This window comes from Pongo pygmaeus, chromosome 6 (genome assembly GCF_028885625.2).
Source record: "Pongo pygmaeus isolate AG05252 chromosome 6, NHGRI_mPonPyg2-v2.0_pri, whole genome shotgun sequence".
Classification (NCBI taxonomy): Eukaryota; Metazoa; Chordata; class Mammalia; order Primates; family Hominidae; genus Pongo; species Pongo pygmaeus.
In genome coordinates this window covers 149,061,985-149,076,284 of record NC_072379.2, presented here as the reverse complement: position 1 = coordinate 149,076,284, position 14,300 = coordinate 149,061,985, and the positions used below count along the sequence as shown (strand labels likewise).

At 50.4% G+C, this 14,300-nt stretch overlaps 1 protein-coding gene across 1 annotated transcript; it reads left to right on the top strand.

The window, feature by feature from the left end:
- Positions 1-2,197: 2,197 nt before the first annotated feature.
- Positions 2,198-12,131, top strand: LOC129040106 (uncharacterized). The gene is made up of 6 exons (XM_063668474.1): positions 2,198-2,279; positions 3,930-4,007; positions 4,135-4,229; positions 7,971-8,105; positions 10,543-10,647; positions 11,990-12,131. Exons 1-6 carry the CDS (start codon positions 2,198-2,200, stop codon positions 12,104-12,106), a joined length of 612 nt encoding a protein of 203 aa, XP_063524544.1. The 3' UTR covers positions 12,107-12,131.
- The last annotated feature ends 2,169 nt before the right edge of the window (positions 12,132-14,300 follow it).

Here is a 14,300-nt window from a genome sequence, read left to right as displayed (position 1 = left end):
ATTTTAAACCAAGTAGGTATTTAGGCACTTGAGAATACCCGGGGGAAAAATCTCATATTGTTGCAGGGATCTGCCTTTTGCAAATATTGCTTGTAAATTAAATGAGCTGGACTTGGGAAGTGCCAAGAAACAACTTTATTTTCTTCTTTCATCGTCGCATTCATACCTATCCTGTTGTATCTGCCTTCTTCGCTATATCACTTTTTTATTGTGTGTAACAAATCACTCTGAAATTGAGCCACTTAAAACAACCTTTTATTTGCTTACAGTTCTGTGGGTTAGCAATTTGGACTGGGTTCAGCAGAGTGGTTTTTGGCTGGTCTCACCTGGGTTCCTCCTTGTAGGTACAGTTACCTTGTGGCTCAACTGGATCTGGGTGGTCCAAAATGGTCCTGTTCTCATGTCCAGTGGTTGGTGCTAGCTATTGGCTAGGCCTCTCTCTCCTCCTCCAGGAGGCTGACCTCAGCCTCCGACATGCCAGCTGTGTATTCCAAGGGGGCTGGTGCAGAATCTGTAAGGGCTGCCTGAAGCCATGGCTGCAGCACTCACACAATGTCACTTCAGCCATATTTTCTTGATCAAATCAAGTTACAAAGCCCCCCAAGGTTTAAGAGGTGGGAAAACAGTCTTTGGTGGGAACAGCAGCCAAGACCCGTGGCATGGTAGTGAGTGTACAGGGGCAGGAGAAGTTCTGGTCACACCCACTCCTGGACTGTATGTTAGGTGGATCCTAATATATTTTGGATGTTACGATAGTCTCATTTTCAGTTATTAAAAAGTCTAGCACCATGTAACCCACAACTTCTATATCTCATCCACTCTGAAGCATCTCTCCAACCTCCCTGGGGACTGCAGTGATGGGAAAAGGGGCCCAGGTCTCAATGATCTCCATCTTGTTCTTTCACTGCTCTTCCTCATACCCTGGGCCCCAGTTGGCTCCCCCAGGGGGATGACAGGAAGGAGGGGAAGGAGAATGCCTCCCATCTGACCAGTGTTGTTGTCACCCAACCCAGGTGTCCTCTGTGTGGCAGGATGCTGCTGGAATAGTGACTGTGTCTCTCATGAGGTCCTTTGCTGAGTTCTTCTAGGTCACTTGCTCCCTGTGTGGGGCTCCTCGTTAGGGACTCCCTAATGAGGGCAATGTACCCTCTAAGTGACCTCCCTTCAGCTTCTGCTCTGCTGTGTACCCCACACAACTGCTTTCTTCCAGGGTTACTCACCAGATGCGCTATTTTCTCCCCTGCTTCTCTGTGCATTCCTTCCTTCCTTTTCTGTGGACCAGCTTTCCTGCTTCTTCACTCATAGAGCATAGCAAAGGTGGCCTCTCCACAGCTTCCACATTGACCAGTTACTGGTGTAGTCATTCAAACAATTGACTAACTTTCTCAATTCCAGACTCCTGGAAGAAAGAATCTGGCTGAGCTAAGGTCAAGTTGATCCCAGGGTTGTTCAGCTATGATCGTTGTCCTATGGATGTCATGTCCCACTCATTTATGGAAGAAATGGGAGTTCCCAGGGAAATGCTGGCCCCCAGGCTGGACAGTCAGGCCCAAGTATCTACTGCAGTGGGCACAATAGCTAGAGCCAGTCCTATGTCAGCAACTGTTATATTGACAGTTCAAGAGGACCATCAGATTTATTAACTATAAACTCATGGGCGGTCACTTAGCTGCTTCAGTAGAATGATGGTGGCAAAAGTTAGATTGCGAATGTCTGAAAGGTGAATTGGAGTGAGGAAATGGAGGCAAGATGTGTAGACCATTTGGAACAGATATCTAATTTTATGTAGTCAGTGCTGCTGTTTTTCTAAAAAAAAATGTACCCCCTCCTTCTTCTTGGTGAGATGGAGCTGCTGTGTTTCTGCATAGTCCTGGCCCTGGCACCAGGTGATTAGTCCAGGAGAGGGAACCCAGCCCAAGCTAGGCAGTTGGCGCCCTTCCCCAGGATTTTGAACTTTGGACCAGTGACTGTGTGAGTCAGACCCTCTTGGGTAACAAAAGCTATAGGAAGTAACACATGGAAGCTTCCATAGGCCATATTTCTTATCACGTGAATGAGATTGGTTTTCAGTGAGGGAGAATGGAGCTGACCCCAGAGTAAAGTGGGAATGAGGAGCAAAGAAGATCTTTGTATCAGATGAGCCACAGATTCTTGGCATTCCTTAGGCCAAACTGTATCCCTTGTTTCTGTGGCAACCATGGAGATGCGCCCTTGGATTTCACTTCCAAACCCAATGCTGCTCCTCTGTGAAGAGGATGGTGAGCTGACAGCTGGCTGCTGTCAGTGCATCCAGGGTCCACCTCAGCTTGTGAGCCAAGGCCATGCTCCTCCCAGGAAGTCCCCAGCCAGTGACCATGCCGGGCTATTTCTACCCAAAGTGGAAGTCGTCTAATAAGCTGGCGAATAAGCTCTCTGGGCCAGAACTCTGTCGGGGTGTCTGAGACTTTGTGCATCGGGGTCTGAGGCTCCAACTACACAATCCTATTCCCCCTGCTCCCAGCTCTCTTTGCAGAGGGGTCGGATGCTTATTGTGCCTGAGACTGCTTTCTCCCTTTTTTATCTCTGATGGGAGCTATACTTCCCAATAAATCTCTTATCCCTGTAATTCTGCCTGCTTCTTGACGCAATCATTCCCATGACTTCATTGAGCCAATATATTTCTTTTTTTTTTAGACAAGGTCTTTCTCTGTCACCCAGGCTGGAGAGCAGTTGCATGATCTTGGCTCACTGCAACCTCTGCCTCCCGGGTTCAAATGATTCTCGTGCCTCAGCCTCCAAGTAGCTGGGACTATAGGTGCACCACCACTACAGCACCACCACACCCGGCTATTTTTTGTATTTTCAGTAGAGATGGAATTTCACCATGTTGGCCAGGCTGGTCTTGAACCCCTGACCTCAAATGATCCACCTGCCTTGGCCTACCAAAGTGCTGGGATTACAGGTGTGAGCTACCATGCCCGGCCTATTTCTCCTTTTGTCTTGGCTAGTTGAGTTGAGCTTCTGTGATGGGTAATTTTATGTGTCAACTTCACTGGGCCAAGGGATGTCCAGATAGTTGGTAAAAGACCACTTCTGGGTGTGTGTGAGGGTCTTACTGAGAGAGACTGGCATTTCAAGCAGTCAACTGAAAGAAAATCTGCCCTCACCAAAGTGAGTGGGTGCCATCCGATCCATTGGGGGCCCTGCTAGAACAAAAAGGCAGAGGAAAAGTGCATTTGCTCTCTGTTCTAGAGTTGGGACATCATCTTTTGCTCTCGGACATCAGAGCTTCTGTTCTCAGGCTCAGATTCTGGGGTTTACACTAATGTTAGTTGCTCCCCTCCCCTTACTGTTCTCAGGGCTTTGACCTCAGACTGTTCTCGGGGCTTTGACCTGATCCTGGTCGGGTGCAGGGCTCCTGAGAGGCAGCAGTGCTGACCCTTGAAAGTTTCCAACTGGAATCAAGGTTATTAATCACCCCCACCCCCACCCAACACCCGGATAATGGCTGTCCCCAAAGATGGCAATAGTCTGAACAATGTCTCATTCCTGACCACTAAAGGAAAAGACAGTAGCAACAGGTGGTCCTAGAAGTTTATTCTTCAAACTCGCCCTTCAGAACTCATCCTCCAAACCACTGGAGCCTGTTCCAGGCAGACACGAGGGAGCTGTGCTTCACTCTTGACTTGGAAAGATGAGTTCTGATGGGTTGGGCTCCAGCAGCAGCAGCAAGCAATGGAGACAGAGAACCGCCCTGGGATCAGAGCCCGCTAATAATGAGGTGCCCCTGCCTGACTGGATATGATTCAATTTGCCTTCAACATGGACGAGAACATGTGACTGGAAGACGTCTATACAAGGATGGAGAAACATTTCCCCTAATTGAAGCTCACTCCACATCAGGCTGGAAGTATTCCATCTGCCAAGCCTCCTCCCTAATATGTTTTTAGCGAAATATCCACCAAAAAGCAAGGTCTTCTTCTGGGCCATCTGCTTCAATGCCAGTGGCTACTTGGGGGGTGCCCCAGGTATTTAAATAGCAGGGATGACCCACTTCAGAACTTTTCCGGAATCTGTGCATCCAGCCTGGACTCCCTGATGCCCACTCACACCTTGGCCCACTCAATTCCCTGTGAACAGGCCTTGGTGTTGCAGCCCTCAGTGAAGATCCAACTCTCCCTGGGGGCTACACCCATAAACTAATGAGCTCAGATTCAGTCATCACAGCCAGAGAGTTCGCAAGCCTCCAGGTGATCCTAATTGAGGAAGGAGCAACCCCTTTTCCTGCTCCAGGACTGGACAAAAGCAGAAACCTCTCTTAGAGGAATCCAGCCAGGGGAAGCAGTGCCTTTCCTGGAGGCCATCAAATTGGAGTGCCTACCTTGCAAAGATGCATCTTCCCATCCCAGATCTCCAAGGGGAGTCAGTCCACCCCTGGAAGGACTTGTCCCAGCCTCTAATTTCAAGGACAAAGACCTCCTATACTGAGTTTACATCCCCAAACCAGAAGTCTTTGAAATACTGATGGTTAGCAGAGGGAGAGAGGGAGGAAAGTCAGGTCTGGTAGAAACAGATCTTGTTTTCTCCTGGCCTGAAAGAGCCCACCCTGCAATTCTCAGGGCCTCAGCATTTCCAGACAAGGTTTTGGAGCCCACCTCCAAGCTTGGCTTCTCCCAGCAGGAGGAAGAACCCTTTTAGACATCCATTAAGGAGGTGTCCAAGAAGCTGCTCAATTCCTCCATCCCAAGCAAAGCCATCTTCTCCATGATCCTGGACTCCCGGGGCTCATACTCCAGCCCAGTCGTGAGGATTTCAGCCCAGTATGAGCCCCCAGAGTGCCTATGGCATCCTGCCAGACTTCCCAGGCTGACAGATCTCAGCACTACTCCACTGAAGTGGCCTCTCTTTGACTAGATCCACCAGCCCCTCAACAAAGAGCCCTTAACCTTGCCTCTGACCCCTTCAGCCAAAGCTGAGACTAGAGTGAGGAAAGCAAGGTGCCAGGGCACAACATTTAAGGAGATTCTCTTTCTCAGGGCTGTGTTAGTGACTTGGCAACTGTTCCCATTATTTCTAGAAATCTAAAGCCAAGCTCTCCTGAGCTGTAGGTTTCTGGCCTTGAGCTAGCCCCTAACAGAAGGTCTAGCTCTGGATCTGATCAATAAGAGTGTCACCAAGACCCTGCTGGAAGGCTGTTCCCCTGCCTGGGGGACCGACCGTGGCAGCTGTCCCCACCCAGCCCTGCCCTTCCCTTGCTGCTCACGATGCTCGATATTTGGAGCACTTGGGTGGCTATGCAGTTCTAGGAGCAGCGCAGCCCCTGCATCCTCTGGGAGAACAGCAGCCAGGGCACCAGTCGACTCCTTGTGGTGTCACCTTTCCTGCCTGTGCCAAGACAGGAGGTCACCCTGAATTGCCACTGGGCCTTGGCAAGCAGCAAGACCCGGCCCTAGGTCTTTGCCCCGCCTTGAGCACCCCAAGAGGCTCTGATTCCTCTATGCTCCCTGCCAGGAATGAAGGGATAGAAACCACAGAACAAGGCTAAGAGGGCAGAGGGACCAGCAGTCTCTCCCCTACTCTGTTGACTGACCCAGGGCCCGTGTAAAAAGTGGACATTCTCCAAATTATCCTTTCACGTCAACTTACTTTCCTTTCTTAGATCCTTGTCTCAGGACTGCCACGTGGTGGATGGGGTGACAAGGGGTTTTGGTTACTTCTGCACCTTGCTTTTATTTTTAATTTTTTTTTTTTCGAGATGAGGTCTTGTTATGTTGCCCAGGTTGGTCTCGAACTTCTGTCCTCAAGCAATGCTCCTGCCTCAGCCTCCCAAAGTGCTAGGATTACAGGCTTGAGTCACCAGGCCCAGCCTGGCACCTTGCTTTCAGATCCTGGAGGAGAGAAGGGCTGCAGGCATGGTTTCTTCCAAGTGAGGGACCCAGCTCCTGGTGTCTTCACTACAGGTGCCCAGACAGGGAGATCTGCAGGCTGGGCCGTGTCCCTCTTACTGTCTCCCTACCTGTTCATGTTTCCATGTCAGCTTTCCTGCCTGAAGAAATTCTGGTCAAATGTCTCTCAGAGATGGGTCGAGAGTTGAATTCGGGTGGAAAGTAGGAGATGGGCCAAGAGTGTGAGTTCTCTGGTGCACCCCATTAGATGTTTCTCTCATCGAGTCCCTCATTCATGCCAGGGAGATGAGCAGCAATAGAGAAGGCCCAGATCTGGCCCTCAGCTGACCATGTGCACACAAGCCAGCCTAGGATGCTACTGTAAATTAAATCTCTGCCAATAAAATCCAGGGTGCAATGCTGGGAAACAGTGGGATGTCAGAAGTTTTTATGGGAAAAAGTTATTGGGTCAATGATAAATGTTTTTACTGCCTAGACTCTGGGTCTGCATTTATTCTTATGCAAAGTTGCAACATGCACCAACTCAGCTATTGCGAGACTATAAGAGACTCTGAGGAAAACAAGTACATATTATAGCTAGAGAGACCAGCAGGATGCTCAGGGGTGACTTGTCTACCATCCCTCCCCTTCACCATGTTGAGTAGTTGACTGACTGATCTAAGCTTCAATTTCCTCCTCTGCAAAATCAAGATAAAATTATACTTCATTTGGTTGGTGCTAGAATAAAGTGAAATAATGAAATAATATGGCATAGTGCCTGGCGCATTCTGGATGTAAATATTAGCTAAAGTCAGTTGAAAAACACTAAACCTTAATTTATAAAAGTGGTCAAGGGCAGGACTGTTCTCAAATCTTTCCAACATAGGTCCTTATTAAATGTCATCCTTGTGATTAGCATATAATAAATAACTAACAGTAAGTGTTAGTTGCTGTTGCTGTAGTTAGTAAACAGAACAGCTCAGGCAACGTTGGGTCAAGTTAGGGACTCGCCACTGCCAGGGAGAAGTAAGGGATCTGGCACAAAGTCAAGCCAATGTCAAGGAAACATTGCTGGAAAATACATGAAGTTTGCTTTAAGAGTCTAAATGAGAATGTGGTCTCTCTCTCCAAATATTTGCACACATTGGCACAAAACTTCAACATTTTACAATTATGCTTTCAATGGTCTTATTTGAGCCACACATTCAAACGATAGTTTCTTTCTTTTCTTTTTTTTTTTTTTTTGTGACGGAGTTTCACTCTTGTTGCCAAGGCTGGAGTGCAATGGCGCGATCTCGGCTCACTGCAATCTCCACCTCCCGGGTTTAAGTGATTCTCCTGCCTCAGCCTCCCGAGTAGCTGGGATTACATGCATGTGCCACCACGCCCACCTAATTTTTGTATTTTTAGTAGAGACGGGGTTTCACCAAGTTGACCAGGCTGGTCTTGAACTCCTGACCTCAAGTGATCCGCCCGCTTTGGCCTCCCAAAGTGCTGGGATTACAGGCGTGAGCCACCGCGCCTGGCCACAATATTTTCAAGGTACAAATTCATCTTGGCCAGGCATGATGGCTCACACCCGTAATCCCAGCACTTTGGGAGGCCAGCGTGGAAGGATCGCTTGAGCCCAGAAGTTTGAGACAGACCTGAGCAACATAGCAAGACCCTGTCTCTTATAAAAAAACAAAAACAAAAAAACCCGGCTGTGCGTGGTGGTGCATACCTTTAGTCCCACCTACTGGGGAGGCTGAGGTGGGAAGATTGCTTGAACCCAGGAGTTCCAGGCTGCAGTGAGGTATGACCATGTCACTGCACTCCAGCGTGGGTGACAGAGTGAGACCCTGCTCAAAAAAAAATCTCACATCAGACCTGACAGGTATATGAAATCCTAAATTGGGGCGTGATGTTAAAGTTCATCTGGCTCTCATCATTCACTCCCTCCAAGTAGGAATCCCTTCCACAGCCCCACAGGTGATGTCCTCATCCGAACCCAGCACCGCTGCCCGTGGCTGCCTCTCTGGAAGGCTGTGCCAGGATTAGGCACAGACCTGATTCTCTTGGCAGTGGGGAACCTCCGAAGGAGGCTGCCCTTCCCCCACCTTCCAGCAAGGTGACTGCAGAACCAAGCTCTGCTGTAGAAAGAGAGCTGGTAGCAAGGCGTCTCTTCACCCTCTGCCCAGTAATACACACAAGGTGGCTTCATATACAAGGCAGCGTGGGATCTCTGAGGAAGCCCTTAAGGTAATGTTCGGGAGTAGGAAGGTGGGCTTCACGGCTTCTGTTTTCCTTTCAGCCCCCTACCGGGACCAGTTGCAGCCCTGAATTGTCATTGCCTGTCTTTCCCCGCAGATGGCGCCAAGGCGCTGGAACGGAAGCCCCTTTCCTTGACCAGCTCTCCCCTCGGAAATAGGGATTCCAGAAATACAGGTTCCTGCCTCTCTGCCCTAGGTCTGGCAGAGCAGGTGGTCTCAGTGTGGTTTGATGGACGAGCAAAGGCATTCCAGATTCAGAACAGCTTCCTGTTCTGCTCATAGCAGCCTCAAAGTCGATTGAAAGTTTCTGGCAAAATACAAATTATTTCCTGGGAGGAGGTAAGAGAACGGATTAATTTACTTAGTTTCCTAGTTGAGAATTTCCCAAGGTACTGGGACTCAGAGCAGATGTGTCATTATTGGTGGGGAGGGGAGGTAAAGAAAAGTCTGGCTCGATTATTCTCAGCTGCGACCCGGGACTCTGGAGGGGCTTCCACACACTCACAACTCCTTCTGAAGACCTCCGCCCGCTCATCTTTGGGGGCCTGTGGTCCCTCCCTGGCCCACTGTTCTGGCGAACAGCAGCCGCCTAATGCAGTGCCACCAGCCTGCTGAGAGCTACAGTGGCTGCTCCCGGGCTCCTGGCACTCTGAAATTTGGCATGAAATAAACGCATGCTGCCTGTGGAAGGCAGATAGATGCAGAAGTTCTCTGTGGTTAGCAGGGGGAATGGCTGGGAGGCAGCAGTGGTAAACTCTGATTGTTCTACAGTTTTGCCAACAAGAATGGTTCTCAATACTGGCTGCACGGCAGAATCTCCAGCAATTTAAAAATATACCAATTGAATCTGTACTTTTTTTTGTATATTGTATTTTAATAAAAAGTTTATACACGCATACATATGGCTAGATAGATGATAGATGCCAACTCCATCTATCAATCATCTCATTCTCCATGAATGAGAATCTGTATAGGTGGGGCCTAAACCTGATTTTTTAAATCTCTCTCAAGTGACCCCAATTTGCACTCAGGGAAGAGAACTGTTGCTCTGTGAACTTCTCCATCATCTTAAAGATCCATGTCCAGATTACCACCAAGCCAGAATCATTTTTAAAAATTTTAAATGGAGGGAATGAAGAAGTGTCTGAGGACATGCAGGGTCAACAGAGATGCCCTAGGGCAATGCTCTGTCTTCTGTAACAATGTGTGACTGGCCTGTTAACACAGGAAACTGAGGCATGGTGCTCAGCCTGAGGTGTTGATGGTACCAGCTCATGGTTTCTACTAGAACCCAAGGGTCCAATAAACACGTGGAAAATTTAGATGAATTTATTCCAACACCTTCACTGTCTTTTTTTTTTTTTTTGAGACAGAGTCACACTCTGTCGCCCGGGCTGGAGTGCAGTGGCACAATCACGGCTTGCTGCAACCCCCACCTCCTGGATTCAAGCGGTTCTCCTGCCTCAATCTCCCAAGTAGCTGGGATTACAGATGCACACCACCATGCCCAGCTAATTTTTTGTATTTTTAGTAGAGCTGGGGTTTCACCATGTTGGCCAGGCTGCTCTCGAACTCCTGGCCTCAAGTGATCCACCCGCCTCAGCCTTCCAAAGTGCTGAGATTACAGGTGTGACCCACCGCGCCCAGCCCACTCTCTGTCTTAAACCCAAATAAGAGTGTTATTCAGAGATTCAATCCAGGTTTATTGAACCCCCACTATGTAGCTGATCCAGTGTTGATGCCAGATATACCATATGTATTTGCCTCATCCACAGAACTTACAACTGGGGGCTGGTGGGTGTGGGGGGCAGACATTCAACAAAGTAACACACAAATAGATGCTGCAGATTACTAATTTTTATAACAATCTATTTATTTCTTCCTCCCTGATTTGCCTCAGACACTGACAAATCTAATGTGAAGGTCCAGAGTTCAGTGTGCCTCTTGCCCTGCATGTTTTGGGGCCTTCCTTAGCTCTGAAGCCAGAGACTCCCAGCTCAAACTCACCTAGCAACTGTGTAGCTTTGAGCAAGTTTCTTAACTTCTGTGCTTCAAGGAAATCACAAAAAGTGCTCAATAGTTCTCTCCACATAAATCTTTTTTAGATTGATTCCTGGGCTCTTGAGTTTTTTGTTACTACAAATAAAATCTTTAAATATTTTCTAACTGTTGGCTGTTGGTATATGTAAATATAACTTAATTTCGGTATACTGGTTTTTAACACTTCAATATGTCACCATTAAGCATATTAGCTATTGATATTGTTTGGCTGTGTCCCCACCCAAATCTCATCTTGAATTGTAGCTCCCATAATCCCCACATCATGGGAGGGACTCAGTAGGAGGTAACCGAATCATGGGGGTGGGTTTTTCCCTTGCTTTTCTCATGATAGTGAATAAGTCTCATGAGATTTGATGGTTTTACAGAGGGCAGTTCCCCTACAGTCTCTTGCCTGCCGCCATGTAAGACATGCCTTTGTTCCTCCTTCACCTTCCACCATGATTGTGAGGCCTCCTCAGCCATGTGGAACTGTGAGTCCATTAAACCTCTTTTCTTTATAAATTACTCAGTCTTGGGTATGTCTTTATTAGCAGCATGAAAACAGGCTAATACAGCTATCATCTTTTTTTTTGGTATATAATCCTCATCAAATTAAGAAATTTCCTTTCTCATCCCAGTTCACTTAGAATATTGATGGGTGCTGGCTCTTATCAAGTGATCTTTCTGCAGCTATTGAGATGATCATGTGAATTTTCCCCTTTAATCTATTACTGTGGGTTACCACTGGTGATTTTCAAATGTTGAAACCGTTCTGATCTACAAGATGAAGCCAACTGGGTAATGACGTTTTACTCAGTAAAACATTTTGTATATTGCTAGATTCTCTTTGGCTAATATTTTGTTGAGTATTTTTCCTATGTACATTTTTTGAGATTAGCCTGCAATTTTGTTCTCTTGTACTGTCCTCAAGTTTTGGAAATTTCAAGATTATGCCAGTCTCGTGAAACGAGTCAGAGTGTCCCATATTTTTCCATTCTCTGGAATAGTTTGTATATTATTGAAATAATTTCCTTTTTAAATGTGAGATAGAACTTACTAGTGAGGCCTTTTGGGCCTACAGTTTCTTTTCTTTTTTCTTTTTTTAGACGGAGTTTTGCTCTTGTTGCCCAGGCTGGAGTGCAGTGGCGTGATCTCGGCTCACTGCAACCCCCACCTCCCGGGTTCAAGTGGTTCTCCCACCTGAGCCTCCCAGGTAGCTGGGATTACAGGCGTACGCCACCACGCCTGGCTAATTTTTTGTATTTTTTAGTAGAGACACGGTTTCACCATGTTGGCCAGGATGGTCTCGAACTTCTGACCTCAGGCGATCTGCCTGCCTTGGCCTCCCAAAGTGCTGGGATTATAGGCCTGAGCCACAGTGCCTGGCCCTACAGTTTCTTTTATAAGATGTTTGATCACTAATGCATTTTTTTTCAAAGGTATGGGACTATTCAGGTTTTTTTTGGTTTTGTTTTGTTTTTGAGTCTAAATTGCATTCTTATGGGAGTTATTTTCATTGAATTTTCAAAATTTTGGCAAAAAGTTGCTTATAATATCTTATTGTCTTTCTATAGCCTGCAGCATCTGCAGTAATGTCACCTTTTTCATTCTGAGACTGGTTATTTGTGCTTTTTTTATTGATGATTTCATCACATGCTAGTAGTCCATGTTGTTAGCTTTGTAAAGAAATGATTTTTGGCTCCTCTCCCTCTCCCTCTCCCTCTCCCTCCTCTCCCTCTGCCTCCTCTCCCTCCTCTCCCTCCTCTCCCTCTCCCTCTCCCCTTTCTTCGGTCTCCCTCTCCTTCTTTTTTCGGTCTCCCTCTGTTGCCGAAGCTGAACTGTGCTGCCGTGATCTCGGCTCGCTGCAACCTCCCTGCCTCGGGCTCCTGTGACTCTCCTGCCTTGGCCTGCCGGGTGCCTGGGATTGCAGGCGCGCGCCGCCACGTCTGAATGGTTTTTGTGTTTTTGGTGGAGACAGGGTTTCGCCGTGTTGACCGGGCTGGTCTCCGGCTCCTGGCTTCGAGTGATCTGCCTGCCTCGGCCTCCCGAGGTGCTGGGATTGCAGACTGAGTCTCGCTCACTCAATGCTCAATGGTGCTCAGGCTGGAGGGCAGTGGCGTGATCTCGGCTCGCTACAACCTCCACCTACCAGCCTCCTGCCTTGGCCTCTTAAACTGCTAAGATTACAGCCTCTGCACCGCCGCCACCCCGTCTAGGAAGTGAGGAGCGTCTCTGCCTGGCCGCCCATCGTCTGGGATGTGAGGAGCCCCTCTGCCCAGCCGCCCAATCTGGGAAGTGAGGAGCGCCTCTGCCCGGCCGCCATCCCGTATAGGAAGTGAGGAGCGTCTCTGCCCGGCCGCCCATCGTCTGGGATGTGAGGAGCGCCTCTGCCCGGCCACCCCGTCTGGGATGTGAGGAGCGCCTCTGCCCAGCCACCCCGTCTGGGAGGTGAGGAGTGCCTCTGCCTGGCTGCCACCCCATCTGGGAGGAAGTGAGGAGCACCTCTGCCCGGCCGCCCATCGTCTGGGATGTGAGGAGTGCCTCTGCCCGGCTGCCCCGTCTGGGAAGCGAGGAACGCCTCTGCCCGGCCGCCCCGTCTGGGAGGTGAGGAGTGCCTCTGCCTGGCCGCCACCCCATCTGGGAGGAAGTGAGGAGCGCCTCTGCCCGGCCGCCCCATCTGGGAAGTGAGGAGCGCCTCTGCCCGGCCGCCCCGTCTGGGAGGTGAGGAGTGCCTCTGCCCGGCCACCCCGTCTGGGAGGAAGTGACGAGCACCTCTGCCCGGCCGCCCCGTCTGGGAGGTGAGGAGCGCCTCTGCCTGGCTGCCCCGTCTGGGAGATGAGGAGCACCTCTGCCCGGCCACCCCGTCTGGGAGATGAGGAGTGCCTCTGCCTGGCCACCACCCTGTCTGGGAGGAAGTGAGGAGTGCCTCTGCCCGGCTGCCCCATCTGGGAAGGGAGGAGCGCCTCTGCCCGGCCGCCACCCCATATGGGAAGTGAGGAGCGCCTCTGCCTGGCCACCCTGTCTGGGAGGTGAGGAGCACCTCTGCCCGGCCGCCCCGTCTGGGAGGTGAGGAGTGCCTCTGCCCGGCTGCCACCCCGTCTGGGAGGAAGTGAGGAGCACCTCTGCCCGGCTGCCCCGTCTGGGAAATGAGGAGCACCTCTGCCCGGCCGCCCCGTCTGGGAGGTGAGGAGCGCCTCTGCCTGGCCGCCACCCCGTCTGGGAGGAAGTGAGGAGCGCATCTGCCTGGCTGCCCCATCTGGGAAGTGAGGAGCGCCTCTGCCCAGCCGCCACACCATCTGGGAAGTGAGGAGCGCCTCTGCCTGGCCACCCCGTCTGGGAGGTGAGGAGCGCCTCTGCCCGGCCGCCCAGTGTGGGAAGTGAGGAGCACCTCTGCCCGGCCGCCCTGTCTGGGAGGTGAGGAGCGCCTCTGCCTGGCCGCCACCCCGTCTGGGAGGAAGTGAGGAGCGTCTCTGCCCGGCCGCCCCCTCTGGGAAGTGAGGAGCGCCTCTGCCCGGCCGCCCCGTCTGGGAGGTGAGGAGCGCCTCTGCCTGGCTGCCACCCGTCTGGGAGGAAGTGAGGAGCGCCTCTGCCCGGCCGCCCCATCTGGGAGGTGAGGAGTGTCTCTGCCCGGCCGCCCCGTCTGGGAAGTGAGGAGCGCCTCTGCCCGGCGGCCCCGTCTGGGAAGTGAGGAGCACCTCTGCCCGGCCGCCCTGTCTGGGAGGTGTACCCAACAGCGACCATCGGGACAGCGACCATCGGGAGCGGGCCATGAGGATGATGGCGGTTTTGTTGAAAAGAAGAGGGGGAAGTGTGGGGAAAGGAAGGAGAGATCAGATTGTTGCTGTGTCTGTGTAGAAAGAGGTGGGCATAGGAGACTCCATTTTGTTCTGACTAGGAGAAGTTCTTCTGCCTTGGGATGCTGTTGATCTATGGCCTTTCCCCCAGCCCCGTGCTCTCTGAAACATGTGCTGTGTCAACTCAGGGTTAAATGGATTAAGGGCGGTGCAAGATGTGCTTTGTTAAACAGATGCTTGAAGGCAGCATGCTCTTTAAGAGTCATCACCACTCCCTAATCTCAAGTACCCAGGGGCACAAACACTGCAGAAGGCCGCAGGGACCTCTGCCTGGGAAAACCAGAGACCTT